Source organism: Marmota monax, unplaced genomic scaffold (assembly GCF_021218885.2).
Source record: "Marmota monax isolate L192 unplaced genomic scaffold, Marmota_monax_Labrador192_F-V1.1 WCK01_AAM20220418_F8-fsc00031, whole genome shotgun sequence".
NCBI lineage: Eukaryota > Metazoa > Chordata > Mammalia > Rodentia > Sciuridae > Marmota > Marmota monax.
The window spans coordinates 16309318-16325683 of record NW_026695197.1 but is presented as its reverse complement, the minus strand read 5'-3'; the positions used below and the strand labels follow the sequence as shown (position 1 = coordinate 16325683).

Sequence of the window (16366 nt, the reverse complement as noted above, 5' to 3'; positions counted from 1 at the left end):
AGGCGAATGTGGACAGATTATCAGAAAATACACTTAACTTTAGATAGGGCCATCTAAATACTACCAACTAAAGAGAAATACTATGATGAAATATCAATAAATTATAACAGCTGGTAATAGTTATAACTAAAATTTTCCCCTAACATCTCTCAAGTGTTTCTTTAAAAGTAATTTTTTTAATGCAGTAACTTTTTAAGTCTATAACTTAGCCATTTAATTAAAAGCTACAAGTGAAAATATCTTCTGATATATAAGATAAAAATGCACATGTTAGATGAAATATTCAGAATATAGTATTTTATTCTTAAATAGAAAGCACTTCAGCCATGACTGGATTAGTGCTATAGGTTAAAGATGTTTCCTGTCAGCATTAGTCCTTCATAGTCTGCAAATAAATCCAAATAGAAAACATTCTTAATCCTACTTAAAATTCTAGAAAAACTAAAGGAATTCAAGGGAAATGAAGGAAGGACCACTAGGCACTTAAATAACACCTAAATTACAGAGTCATCATCACATAATGCAAAAGTTATTCTCACTAGTATCAGTACTTGTAATCTTAGGAATACAGACGTTGCCTCTGTGAAGGAGAATTCAGTAACATATAACAGTACTTCTTTAAATGTCCATAATACAAAACCAAATTATTCTGGCAGAAAAAAAAATTTAAATTGTGCAATCTGGAAAAGGTGTTAATATTTTTAAGCCAAGTGTACTGCTTTTCAAAACAACAATCTTTATGACAGTAACATTATCTTTAAGGCACTGTACAAAAATGAAAATCAGAATTAAAAATTCTTTATATATGTTTTTGCTGTAAAATTATTCTTAAGGTTAAACTCCAAACTAGAATGTCAAATTTTACTTCATAGTAAGTTTTTGACATATAATCTATTAATTAAAATCAGTGTATTATGGAACTCCTTTCTACCAAAACCTGTTTCTACATCTTTAAGCAAAATTGTGTAGAAAAGGGCTCCAAAATTATTAGTACTAACTAACCTTGTAAAATATTAAAATAATATTCTTATCTGGAATATCAAATACTCAAACTTGTTTTAAATTCCATTCCACTGAAATTGTATTCATTTTTTCTTAAAGAAAAATATCTACAGAGCTCTTACCCAATTATGCAATGATAAGAAAAATTAGAATATATCCAGTCAATACAATATTGGCAGTAATTTGTTTAGATGTTATTCTTAAAAGATAAATAATTTAAAAATAAAAAGCATTTCAGACATGCTTAATATATTAAACATTTTATCATGAAACAGAAAACTGTGTTAAGTGCTTGAAGCAGTTTATACATGCATTTTAAAAGTCATTTTTTAATGTCATATTAACATGCTGAAATGAAAGTAATATTTTCTAATGTCCAAAAATTCATGTCTAGTAAAATCTGTGATCCTGGGAGAAAGGAAAAGACAGAATAAACATAAGCTTTTAAGATGGCAGATTAGTTAAAATTCAGTCCATCAGTATGCTCTTTTTGATGTAAGACTTAAAATACATATATATTAGCAGACACAGAGTGCAAGTGTTGTATTATCATTTCAAAGAAATACCCATCATTATAAACAAGCTTCTATATATTTTAGGGTGAAAAGTCTTGATGTTAAAAACCTATGCTTACTGGTCAAATACAAAGTTCAGCAATTCTGACAGTCATTAGACAATAAAAGTCTCTACTTATGCATATGTTTTTAAGTAAGTGAGCACATTAATAAGTCTTCCCCAAAGATAACTCCCAATTCTCATGCATCAAGTTCTGAAAAGAAAAAACTAGATCATAGTTATTTTTCAATTCAAGACTTGAAAAGGAAAAAACTTGGCTTAGTCTATTACTGTTAATTTACAATCTGTAAATATTTGGACATAGAACTGAATTTAAAAATGACAGGGCTATGATATAGCACAGTGGTAAAACATGTGCTTAGCATTCACAAAAGGCCCTGGGTTCATTCCCAGCAGGAAAAAAATAAAGCAATGACAGTTTTCCTAAGTATAGTTACTGACGAATACGAAGAAAAATTAAAAACTGTTTTTATATTAAACTCTAAATAGGCCAGCTCTTATAAAACACTTCATCAAGTAATAAAATTAACATTTTTAATACAGTCATTAAGTTAACAAATGCTAAGAGAAAGCCCAAATTTCTATTTTAAGTGAAACTAGTACAAAGCACATTTTTTTTTAAAAGCCAGTTACATTAGCAAAGTTACATATTCTTATTGAAAATTTTCATTTTAATTTAGCTGTTTCTCATGACATTCCTACAAATCCTGGGGCAGGGAGGGGAGACAGTATTTCTCAACTATAGGCCACATATAAAAACATAGGTTCCAAGACTTTCAATCCTGTGATATTTCTTTCCTTTGACACACTCCATAGGTCTTTAACATAGCTAAGAGACATTTATTTTCAGTACAGAGATTGAAAACCAACAAACTTAGTCATCAGCAATTTAAAAACCCACTGAATACATACACTTGATAGAGTAACCATTTTGTCTTTGTCCTCTAGAGGTACCTTTATACTACAGTACCAGATAGTACCATTGGATGATATTTGCTAGATTATTACCTTGGGTACTGGGCTTTAAGTTAAAGCGCAAATTAGTTTATCCATTTAGTGATGAAAAATATAGTTAGTAGTCCCCCAGTGGTTTCAGTTACCTAAAGTCAACCACGATCCAAAAATAGTAAAAGGAAAATTACAGAAATGAACAATTCACAAATTCTAAACTGTGTACTATTCTTAGTAGTGTGATTTTTCCTGCCATCCAGGTCAGGACATGAATTATCACTTTGTCTGGTGTAACCACAACGTATATGTTATCTGTCTATAAGTCACTTAATAGAAATATTGGCTATAAAATTGAGCGACTCAGTACCACAACTTCTTGTCAAGTAACCCTTACATAGTAGCCCATTTCTAGGCTACAATACCTACATCATTTACTTCACTTGTCTCTCATGTAGGCATTATATCATTTCGTGTCATCACAACAAGATGTGTACAATAAAATATATTTTGAGAATATTATTACAGTATATTGATTTTTCTATCATTAATTTGTTACTGTGCCTAATTTAAAAATTAAACATTATAATAGTTATAGGAAAAAGTAGGGTATATATAAGGTTTTATTTTTTGTGGAGTTTGTTTTTTTACTATCCACAATTTCAGGCATCTACGAGGGGTCTTGGAATCCTCTGCCAATAAGGGAAGACTACTGTACTATTTTTCTTGTACATAAAAATCACACGCAATATATATCTTATATAGTAGGTACAGTCAATATTTGCTCAAAAAAAACTAATGTATTCTTGCTATTTCAAATGTTATTTAATATTTTAACTCTAAATAAAGACTAGCAACAAACAGGTTCATTTAAATGACATAGGTAACACTGATATAAGAACGTTCATTCTGTACATTCATTCATCTTTACTGAATTATAAGACTTGAATCAGAAGGAGTCCAGTGTTGGTAGAGTATAAATGCTAATGCTAAGAGAGTCTCAAATTATTAACTATTTTCCTATTTTAATTCAAAAAATTCCCAATTTTAAATGTTATTATTTTTTTGGCCTGAACGAGTATAAAGGTGAGAATTGCTCTGATTATTATATAAATACGATTCTACATTCCAATCTACATAACAAAGTCAGACTAAAATTTATCAAACTCTACTGCTTTAGGACTGGAGATATAATGGTTCAGTGACAGTGCTTGTCTAGTACACATGAAGTCCAAGGTTTGAACCCCAGTACCAAAAAAAGAGAGAGAGAGAGAGAGAGAGAAAGAAAACAAACAAAAAACCCTCTGTGGCTTTGTTTTGAATACTTAATTTTTTAAAAAATCAGGTATTCAAAATTAGCCAGGCACATTGGCATCCACCTTAGCCAGACACAGTGGCTTACATCTATAACCACAGCTATTCAGGAAGCTGAGGCAAGAGGATTTCACATTTAAGTAAGGCGAGCCTGGGCCAGATAATGAGGCTGTTTTAAAAATGTTTTTAAATAAACCATTTATTACTTTAGTTTTCAAAACATTATGAAATGAAACTTACAACGGGCACAATCCAAGAAGCAGACAGTTAACAATTTTGTGATAGACCTTTAAATTGTTCCATATTATTCCCATTTTTAGAAATATTACCTAGAAAATTGTTGTTTCTCTGGGAATTCTTACATTACTGTCAACATTTCAACAAGTCACAATAAGAATCAACAAAGGGTTGTTGTGGCTGTACTTGGGAATCAGGCATCCATCTATAAGGGGATGTCACCTGATAGGGTGACAGGGGAAATTCTTTGACCAACTAGTGCATTTTAGGTACCCTGGGTTCCAGCAGCCACTTGATCTCTTCACCAGCATCAAGATGAGTTAGTTTTTTCATTCGTATGCAGAATTTCTTCTGTCTGCTTCTGCATCTTGGAAAAACAGCTCATGCAGGGCCTCTTCTAGGACACTGCCTATGCAGTTGCTAACACACACAGAATCCCCATCAAGTAACCCTGGAATTTCCTTGGGTGCTCCTTCAGATACCCCAGCATGAATGAAGTCAGCTTTAAAGACATTGAGGTCATTTGATAAAAACAATATTAATTCTGAAAATTGTATTTTTAATAAAACATGCTTACTAAAAAAAAAAAAAACAGCATAAATGTTGCTAAGAAAAGCCTGATAAATACAGCACTGATAAGTAGCATTTAATTCATTAGCCAAATGAAAGTAACCAATTCCAAGAGAAATAATTAAAAAAGACTAAGATAACATTATCATTTTTCATAGCTTCAATGATTCTGCCTGGGAGCATGTATTCTGTTACTATACAACAGACTTAATATATAACAGTAGTTTTTAGCCTTTGCTGAACATTAAGACCTGGAATAATTTAACGATACCAAAACCTGGGATGGATACAAGGCATCTGAGGTTTATTTTGTCTTAAGCTCCCTAGATGATTTTAATAAACAGTCTTGATCCAGAACCACTATATCCTTGAATATAGTGCTTTGACTGTGAAATTCTTAAGAATTATTTTGGCAGCTGACCTGTAACAAATTATTATATAATAATTCTCAGCTGACTGGTTTTCATCAAAAGTTTCATTTAAAAAAAAAAACCTATGGAAAAACACATTGAAGGCATACAGAATCCATATGTACCTCTGGGTTAGCTTTATATAAGCAATGATCTGTGAAATATGTTCAAATGTATATATGCAATCAAAAAAAAAGTTTTATGGTTAATTGGGATATGATACAAATCGTATCCTACTCCTGTGGAGAAGTATGGCTCTGATTTGTCCTGCAGAAAAGAAAACCTGTTTACATATAATGCAGCTAGTTCCAAACATGTAAATATGTATATAGCTATTAATATCCAGTAGAGGAGTGATTTCATAGGATTTTAATTTAGGATATGGTCCTAAGCCATACTGTTTATCCTTGAGTTAGGCTAATTTAGGTCTCTAACAAAATTAACATTAAACTCTTCATTGTCAGGGACCTATTAAAAGTATTCATTCCTCAGACCACTCTTGACTACTCTGTTGCCAGTCAATCCCCAATGCTGCACATTAGATGTGCACAAAAATTCACTGAATAAATGATCAATGGAATCAATCAATCTTGGCCTTATACCATCTGCCTACATAAAGAAGTCATTTTGGGGGTGGAGAGAAGACACTAGTAATTGAACCCAAAGGCTCTTTACCACTGAGGCACATCCCTAACCTTTTTTATTTTTTATTTTGAGATAAGGCCTAACCAAACAGCCCAGGGCCTCACTACTAATTTGCTGAACTTGTAATCCTCCTGCCTCAGCCTCCTGAGCTGCTGGGATTCAGTCAGGCATGTGCCACCACACTTAGCATGAAGTTTTATAAAGAACTGTCCTATGAAATGGCTCTTATGTACAGGGTACTTTTGAAAAAATGGCTTATTTATCACAAAGTGGCTGTTTATGAAGATAAAAAAGAATGCTTCAATAGCAACCTCACAAGAATAGTTAGATACAACAAGAATGTTTTAATCAGTCACATCACCTATTTTCCATGCCTTTAGGCTATGACACAACTTTTTAGCCCAATTCTACCCAGCAAATAAAAATCTCAGAAAGGCTTGTCCCTAACACCTCTCTAACTTCACCTTATTCCTTTTCCTCTGATTATTCCTTACCCTATGCTGTCTTGACTTTAAAACAAAATAAAACAAAACAAAACAAAAACCCTACAGAACTCGGGAAAATGGTGTACAAACACTTGTGCAGGGGGGCAACGAAATAAGTTGCAGCCTCATAAAGATGACTACCAGCAATAAACACTGATAACCAAGACATTTTTGAGGCTTTAAAAAGAGGGACACATTTGCCCAAACCCACAGATCCCAGAACAAGAAGGCACCCTAACAGTAAAGGATAGACTCTGGATGACAATGACATGTCAATATATGTTTATCATTGTAACAAATCTAGATTTTAGTTCAGGATGGTGCAAGTGAGAAAGGCTTTTGCTATAAACCTAAAACTGCTCTAAAGAAAAGCATATAAAAAATTCCAGAGGCCATATTTTCACTTTAAAGACACAGGCCACTTTTATTAACACTGATATATCCTATTTTGAGAAAAAGACTTATATCAAAAGCAACATTTATGCTTTAATATATAAAAACTTAACGCAGGCACTCATTTTAGAAAATAAGGTAGGAAAAGCAAGTCAAAAATAGTATCTTACTGCTTTAACCCAACAGACTGCCAAAGGTAGGATATCTACCAAACTTAAAAGCTTGTAAACTGAAGTTAACATCCACATTTTAATATACAGAAAACTACATTTTAAAAATTCATGCTTTTAAAATACTCATTTAAATAGAATAAAAGATGCTTATGCTTGTTAATTAATATAAGACAATGCATGGTTTATAATAATACAATTTCAAAAAAAAAACAAGGCTGCATTGTTTAGAACTTGATACCCATTGCTATGAGAGACTTAGCATATCACTTTATTTTATTCTATTTAATTTTTCAGATGGAGGTCTTGATATGTTGCCTAGGTTGGGCTTGATCTCCTGGGCTCAAGGGATCTCCTACCTCAGCCTCCAAAGTAGTTGGAGCTAAAGGCACATGCCACAGCATCCAGCTCACCTTTCATTTAACTGAGAGTAGCTCTCAATCCTGGCTATTCACTTTCATCACCTGGGGAGCTTTAAAACTGCTAATGCCATAGGATCAGACCCCAAAAATTCTAGTTTAATTGGGATGAAGTGGGTCCCAAGCATCAGAATATTCTCCCTGGTGATTTTAACATATAGCCAGGTTAAAGTGGATGAATTTTATCCACCTGGTTTGCATTTACTGAACAGTTTTTACCTGATTATTCTGTTTCAGTGTTTTATTATCAGTTTTTTTATTTAGTAAGTCTCTTAAAAAGCTATCAAAATATAACCAGATTACAAAAGGCCAACAATAGGGACATGGAGCTTTTGTCACTAAGAGAATAACTTTATAGTCAATCTAGGAAAAGGCCAATAATGTGCTTCATGGAATTCTCTCTATGGGCTTAGGGTCTTATGAGTTCACACTGCTCAAGTTATTCCAAACAATTAAATATCCAATAGGTTAAGAACCCTCACAGATTCATAATGAAAAACAATAGCAACAAAACAACACGCCAGAGGAAAATGTGAAAAGAACAAGAATAAACTGTTTATCAAAAAAATACAAATGGCCAAACATGATTTTTCAACTTTACTGTATTGATCAAAGAAATGCAAATTACTATAAGATACAATTCTTCTACTTCATCAGCAAGATTTTTGAAAAATAAATACTCAATAGCAAGAATATAATGGACAGACATCCAAAACTCCTGGATAGAGTAAAATATATTTTATTATTTACTTATTTTTGTGTGGTACTGGGGACCGATCCCAGGGTCTCATGCGTGCTAAGCAAGTGCTCACTGATCCACATTTCCATCCTAAACATTTAAAAAGCAGTAGGAAGTATAAGGTCAAGAGCCCTAGGTGTTCATACTCTTACTCATGATAGCAAGCTGTAAAAACAGCCCAAATGACCGACATGGAAGAAGTTATAGTTAGCTCAATTATTCAAAATCCAAATATCCTAGATAATAGCATTTTGGTTAAAGGCTCAAAATATAACTTTAAAAGGAAAAGGAAATAGAAGCATTATCTAGTGACAAATTTTGTTATATATTACGGAATGAAACATACTCAAATGTTGACAAAAGTGAATCTATGGGTGACTTTAATATTTTACTTCACAGTTTTCCATTTCCAAAACTTTCTACAAAGAATTTACCATTTCAAAAGAAATGTTGTTGTTGTTATTGTTTTAACTTCCAAGTAACAGTAAATTGATCAAGTATAATAATCTCTACCAAAAAGTGTGAGGTAAGACAACAGCTTGTCATGATACATTCAGTACATAAATCTGGTGAATAATGGGTGCTGGGATCCTAGCTTCAGCAGACTGAGCTACTCTGATTTGCTCATGTGGATTGAGAGAATTCAGGTGACCTTAAACAGCTGTCTTCAACAACATCTCTGACATTCTTCAAGAGAGGAAACTAGGTGAGACAACTGTCTTTTACCTATTACAATGGGTACCATTTTTGGAACCCTACTCTAGGTATTTTATCTGGTATACCATTAGACCACACAAAAGCAAGCAATTATAGCCAAGACAAGATGAAGCTACCTGGGGTTCACCCTATGTTAATTATGAAATTTTTTTCCTGCTGCCCATGTACACTGATGTACATGTCTATTCACAGAATGAATTGCTTGAACTGAATGGAGTCTAACGCCCATTATTCATATTAAAAAATCAAAATGCCTCCAACAGCTTATTTTATAGAGTTAAGGAGTGATTTTTACAGAGAGACTGCCCCCCTCATGAAAAATAATGCTCCAATCATGGAAATACATAAAACACACCAAAAAATCTATAAAGATGAATCAGACACTTGATAAAAGTCATGAATAACCATTTTGACATTAATTCACTACAAAATACTACAAATTTTACTATAAAATACTCTTGGCTCATTTCTAAGCCACCCAAATGAAAGAATTGCCAGAATTATCTTGGTATGATATCTCCAAACAGATTACTATAACATCCATATTCCCAAAACCTTCGAGAAGAAAATGGTCAAATGCTAATAACAAGCCACCTGTCAGTTAACTAATATTATTTTTTAAAACCTTAATAAGCATCTGTTGCCTAGATATGAAAATAAATTATTAAGCTTGATCATGCACTATATTAGTCTACATCATTATTTGCACTTTTTAAAAGAAAATGCACTAATTGTTATATTACTTGGCATAAGAGTACATTCAAGATAATTCCTTCAACTTTTATGCTGCTACCAAAATATTATAAAGCATTTTCTAAATTATCGACTTGGTTGTACCTTGATGAAACAGCATGTAGTAAGAAGTTTTTACTTTTCCCCTTGGTTTCCATTCTGTGTAAACAGCTGGATGCAAATTTCAACATCCAAGATATTCTCTTAGGCACATCCAGTTTAAGTTTCCCTGAATGTCCATGTTATTCACTCAAGTTAGTTCATAACACAACTTTTCAACAACTGCTCTTGCTATATGGTTGAACATGTCTCCCTTCTTGCCCAAAGTCATAATCAACTCAGGAAACTAAAGTATACCTAATTTATATTAAAAATGCATGATGCACATTTTTTCAGAGATAACAATATAGACAGCTGACCTGAAGTCTCTAATATTTAAACTCTAGGTTGTTCCATCTTTGCTGCTTTGCATAATAACAGAAAAGACCATTCATAGTTGTCTTATATGAATGGTACTTCCTCCGCAAAATTATGCAGTGCCCAACATAGGTAGTCGTATACGTGGGTCTGCACCTTAAACTGTCATTTGATTCTTCATCATTACCTTAGAAAACTCTACATATTTCCAAAAGCCAAAAATTCACTAAATAGTATAAAAAAAATAGAAACTATAGATTCAGATTAATTTACTTTGGTGTTTGATTAGTATACAATTCAGAATAGATAAGAAAGAGACTACTGGTGTTTTAGAGGTTTTAAACAATGGTCAAGGTAGTCAAAATGACTAAAGCACACCTAAGCTATTTAAAAAAGCCAAACAGGGAGAATTACCCATGAAGATATTTATCATGGCACTTCTACAATGGGGTTCCACCTTCAAAGAGAATTCTGTCCACTCATCTTCTCCCTTTCCATAAAAGGGTCATGTATTGGGAAGTTACATAAAAACTATTTGGTTAGTGGAATGAAAGACTGTTCAAGAGAGCTATCATGATCTTGATTAATACATCAGAACAGGATATAAGAATGCATGAGAACAGGATATAAGAATTCATGAACAAGTTTATGGGTGTTAATAAGGCTTTCTTAAAAACATTACTAACTCTAAAATTGAAATATACCTAGAACCTACCTTAGAACAACCCTGAAGTCTGCTTCTCTAAGGAGCTTTATGTAAATTCCCTCTGAGTGTTTTTTATACAAGGAACTACCAAATGAATTTTCAAGAGATATTCAAAGAATAAAAAGCATTTCTAAAGACTGTTTAAAATTCATATTTAATATTTCATATGGATGAAGCTTTTATTTATAAGTTGAACACCTATAAAGTGCTTCTAAAACCAATCATTCTTATTGATGAATTTATATAAGTTTGGTTAGTTATAGGCTTAATTAACCAATATGATTTTTCTTGAAATATCCTTTGTATATCAGCAATATGCTGTCTTTGTGTGTAGAAACAGAAAACTAGGGGGGGAAGCATAGTCACCTATAAAACTTTAGAAAACCAAAATCTCCCCCTCTTTAATGCAGCAATAAACAATATTATCATGATCTATTAAACATTAGGTAGTTTACAAAATTTTTCTAATCATTATCAGTCTTGACCAGTGAGAATTTCCCACTTCAAAATCATTCATATATCATCTTTCTTCCACTATGAAATTTCAAGACTGTCTCTGTCATAGTACACAGTATCTGATGTGATAATACAGGGAAAGTAGAAATGTCAAACATGTAATAAATTACAGACCCTTACACCAATGACAGCTGGAACAAATAAATTTCCAACAAACTTTTTAAAGCTTTGGGGATTAACGGGAAATTCTGCCAAAAAAAAAAAAAAAATCTGTCCAATGTGAGTATGCAACAAAGATAACTAGTTTATCATTCATAATTGGGGGAAAACATAAAATTACCATTTTAGGAGGAGCAGTTCTTAGAAAACTTTAATGAAAGACAGAATGTGTCATTTCATAAGTGCAGTGACTATATAATAAAGCAAGTTGCCTATTCCTGAGGAAAACATACTTCATAATAATGCTGAATAGTAAAATCTAAGCCGTGCTAGAAAGGCAAAGATGGGAATTCAGGTAATGTATTACAGAGAAAGAGACTTGTGAGAAATTCCATTACTTAAAAAATAATCTTGTCCCTACCAGTAACAACTTAAATAATTTTTCTGCTGATGTGCTAAAGTGCACTGGAAAACCTCAGAAAAGGTTTGGTGTTTTTTGTTTTTTTAATTGGCCACATCTTGTTAACAGACTGCAGTCTTCAAATTTACTCAGAGCTGCAGGTCTCCTGGATTTTTTCAAGTGTCACTCATCTAACTGAGCCTGACAGCTGAGAAATGCCATCAGTTGCTTTACAGTCAGTTTAAAAAACATCCTCTACCTGGTATCTCTGCAGTGATTGTCTTGCTGCTCCCTGAAACCTCTTCATCATCATCTGAGGAGCTTGTACTTGAGTCACAAGTCAGGTCACTGTCACTGGTACTACTGTCCTGCAGCAAGTTGTACTTCTTTCTCGCAGCAGCCTCCCGTTTCTGCCTCAGTAGTCTGATCCGCTCCTTGTGCTTTTGGCTCCGATGACCTTTAACCTTGGCAACTCGGCCATTCTGTTTATCACTGGATTGCCGGTTTTTCTTGGCAGCCATAGTAGATGTTTCACTTTCAGAACGGGATCGCCTAGACTTACGCCCAACTGTGGCACCAGACACTCCAGAAGGGTCTCCTTCCACTGCTGTTTCTGCCTGGGAGGGTTCATTTTCTTCTGCAGAAGACAATGTATCTGAATCAGCCAGGTGACCACTAGAGGAAGGGGAAAGCATGCAATGATTAGAGGAGTCACTCTCATAAACTCGACCAGTTGTCGGCTTGTCACTCTCTGTGGATGCTAATTGAGACTCAGAAGAGTCTCTTCTCAGTTCCATCAACAAGCAAGGCATTGAAGAAAGAACTGCAGAATCTGCTACACCATCTTTCTGAACTTGAGATTCCAGTTCTACAGATCCATCTTCCTCCTTGGCTGTCTCTTGTTCAGATGTTTTCGGTGGGACTTCAGACTCAATGAGTTCTTCAACTTTTCCCACTGCCTCTTCCATCTTCATTTCAGAATTTCAAGTTAAATCATGGAGCAGAGTCTAGGAAACGATATCAAAGATGCAACAGGAAAGCAACCTGTACAAAAACACACAAAATCAATAAAAACAAATGGAGGATTATTTATTCAACAAACATGCCCACTTTCTAAGATTTTCTAACCAAAATTACCATTTTGAAGGCCTTTAAAATATTATATGTCCTTATCCATTTGCTTTAAACAGTCTGAAAATTCAAAGAGCTTAGCAAAATCCTAGCAAATTCAACTACTAAGAAGGGCACATTATTCCACTATTACTAAACTTACAAAGCCAGCAAATAAACAAGAATTTTCAAGTTTAGAACTTTAAATAAATAGAAGAAGGATCTTCAAAACTCTGATGTACTTAATATGTATATTTGACTTTGATATAAATGAAAAAGAACACCTTAAAAAAAAAAAGTAGTCTGAGGGCTGAAGCTGTAGCTCAGTGGCAGAGCGCCTGCATTGTATGTGAGAGGCACTGAGTTCAATCCTCAGTACCACATAAAAATAAATACATAAAGGTATTGTATCCATCTACAACAAAAAACAAATAAAAAAGAAATAGCGAGGTAAACTCTTTTTTACAAAACAATGCGTGCTTTACATGCATTTGGCAAATGAGCAACCAAAGTATGCATATCAAACCGGTAAGACTGCTCAAAAGTAGCATTAAAACGAACGGCCAGATTCACTGTTCCCTCGGTCCTTCCTAGTTCCCATATCTCTCTCATGCTGAATTTGAGTATAATGTCTAAGCAAATGCCCCCCCCACCACCACCACCAATAAATAATGGCCTCTAAATACAGTTCAACTACTTTGTGAACCCAGGAAACTCTACTCTATGAATGACTCTAAAGGGTTTAAGAGAAGGCATCCTACACACATTTTACACCTTACATGCTAAATTTAGAATTTAACACCCATACCACCACTGTGAATAATATAACTCTAATTAATCATGAAGAAACAGTCCAAAGGAAGTGGGTGAATGGAAGGAAGGCAGGGAAGGAAAGAGGCAGGGATAAGTAATCTTTAACCACAAGATTCTGTGACCTATGTAGTGCAGATTTCATTAACTGGTAAGTTTTTAAGAGGATGCTAAGAATGTACAACACAAGTCAATATCTTGCCTGCCCATGGAACATTACAGAGGGCAAAAACCATCATGTTCCATAAATCACAGACACAATATTAATCTAATGTTAGTCATGTGCACTGTGGCAAATTTATCAGTTGACTCTACCAAGTTACCTGATGGTTCAACTTATAATAGAAGATAACCAAAAAAAAATCTGAAAAATTCTTTTATTGGTCTAACAGGCTAAGCCTTTTTGTTAATACAAACAGAGATATTCTATACCTGTTTTTATATTTCATAGCCCTGTTCTCAACTGCTAATAAAACAGGAATTCTGATAGGTTTCCTTAATACTTTTGTGAAAACCAGAATATTCACAGCTACTGGAATATTTTATTAAGTTTTAAATACTCCCATGGGGGGCTGGAGTTGTGGCTCAGTGGTAGAGTGCTCGACTGGCATGCGTGAGGCACTGGGTTCCATAATCTTTAGCACCACATAAAAATAAATAAAGTTAATGTACTGTGTCCAACTAAAGGAAAAAATGTTTTAAAAAATACTCCCTTGGATAGCCTACTTCATAAGCATATTTGTATCATTACTAATTTTTCAATTAAATGAAAATAAGCATAAATGTTTTTCCTAACACTGTTTCAAAAGTAATGTAACACTTTTGAAAGTCAACAGAGTAAAAGTTAAAACAACAAATTTAAAGTGTCATAAATGAAGTATGTTTGCAATACAAACATGAAAAAAAACTGTCGATTTAAAATACCTCCCGCACACAAAGAATTAACCCTAGATTTTCTAACAATGAGTGTTTGATGTTGGTCATGGTGGCGCAAACCTGTAATCCCAGCAACTCAGGAGGCTGAGATAAGAGAATCACAAATTCAAAGCCAGTCTGGGCAACTTAGCAAGACTCTGTCTCAAAATAAAAATAAAAAGTTCAGTGGTAGAGCACTTGCCTAGCATGTGTGAGGCCCTGGATTCAATTCCCAGCAACAAAAAAAGAAAACTGATTTTTCTGTTGATATATAACCAGGTGACCAATAGAGGAAGGGGAAAGCATGCAATGATTAGAGGAATCACTCTAATAAACTTGACCAGTTGTCAGCTTGTCACTTTCTGTGGATGCTAATTGAGACTCACTACATATATAAAGTGAAATACAGATTTTTTTCCTTAAAGTTAAAATACCTGAGAAATATAGTGAAATGAAATTAATATCAACCATAAATAACAAACATCAAGCCTCTACTTTTTTAAAAGAAGGCAGGACTTTTCAAGGATAGACCTTTTCAAAATATCACAATACAATGTCATGTTGAAAAATAAAATTTACTGCCCCATTTATTCAGAAACTGCCAAGGGGGTTGGTCCTTCCAAAGAAGCTAAGGCCTTGTTGGGGCTCTCACTTAATCTGGAGATAAGTGTCATGGAGTCCGGCACTGCCCCACCATGGTCTTCTGATCCCCCATATCACCTAGATCTACATTACTCTCCTTATGCAGGACAATGAGGTCATCTACACAGAGAATACCATCAAGGTTGTCACAAGAGCAGCTAGTAGAAATGTAGGCCTTTTGGGCCTGGCTTATTTGCAAACGCCCTGGCCAAAGTCTACACTGGTAGCCTTCTTGTTAACATAAGTGATGCTAAACCTGCTCTAGCTTCTGGTGCTACATCAGCAAGTCCTTCTCCAGGTGAGGAGAAGAAAGTGGAAACAAAGAATCTGAGGAGTCTCATGATGACTTGGGCTTTGGTCTTTTCAACCAAATTTCTTTTGTAAATGTTTAATAAAAAGATGAAAAATAAATTTGCTGAACTACCATAACTTTTATTTCTTCTGGAAACAAGTTGTGTGGGTAGATAAATGAATATAGACTTTTTCTTAAAAGAAAAATGATAATACCAATTATTTTCAATAAGGCCCATTAATCAAATGATCTTTCAAGTTCCTTAAATTTAAGTATTAAATGAGATTTAAATTTCTGCTATCTAAATAAGCAACCAGAATTGTGGTCAAAACCACTCACATTTGCCCGAATCAATCACAGAAGACTTAACATCAACCATAAACAGGATACCAGTTAGCTCATTATGGATGTCCATACAACAGGGCCACAAGAATGAGAAAGCTCTTTATATAGTGACATGGAGCAATTCTCATGAACAAAATTTAAAGGAACAAAAGAGATAATTATACAATTTGTATAAAGGCAATTATATTTATTTATGTGAATTTGTTTGTAGAAGCACAGAATCTCTGGTAATGCTAGCTGCTCTGGTAAGGAAAGAGTGGATAAAGGAACAGGAAGAGAAGATTTGGTACTGCACTTAGTTTTGTACCTCTTGAATTCTATATTACAAAAAGTCATCTTTTACTCCTCTCTGACATAAAAATTTTCTGAAAAATCTTCTGAATAAAAGGGAGCTATGCTTTTTTTTCTGGCCCTGACACCAAACTACTTTTGGATGAATTTTATTCAGTGAATTCTACTAGGTTTTCTCCTTATTGTACAAATTTAATTAAATAAAAGCAGGGGAAAGTCATCAGAGGTGGAAAACCAAGCTCTGACAAAACTCCCTATAGTGGAATTAAAATGAAATTCCCTAAATACAAGAGGAAAAGATGTCATACATAGAGTTTAATTTTTCCCAATCACCAGACTACTTATTGCACAGATCAGTTTGGTTGAGGGAGGCTGTTTTTGATAGGGATAGTCAAGTAGATGGCAATAGAAAGCGACAAGATTATCAAATGGGAATTGCATCAGGTAAATGGACCACTCATTCATT

At 33.8% G+C, this 16366-nt stretch overlaps 1 protein-coding gene across 6 annotated transcripts in view; it reads right to left on the bottom strand.

Annotated features, from left to right (window-relative positions):
- Ark2n (arkadia (RNF111) N-terminal like PKA signaling regulator 2N) overlaps nt 1–16366 on the bottom strand; it is a 91032-nt gene that overhangs the window by 32905 nt on the left and 41761 nt on the right. For all 6 annotated transcript variants that reach the window (XR_009225312.1, XM_046428312.2, XM_058573960.1 and 3 more), the window contains exon 2: nt 11755–12539. Coding sequence is in view for 5 of the 6 variants with exons in the window: in XM_046428312.2 (XP_046284268.1) it covers nt 11755–12469 (715 nt within the window). In the remaining variant the exon portion in view is untranslated. The remainder of the gene's footprint in view (nt 1–11754; nt 12540–16366) is intronic.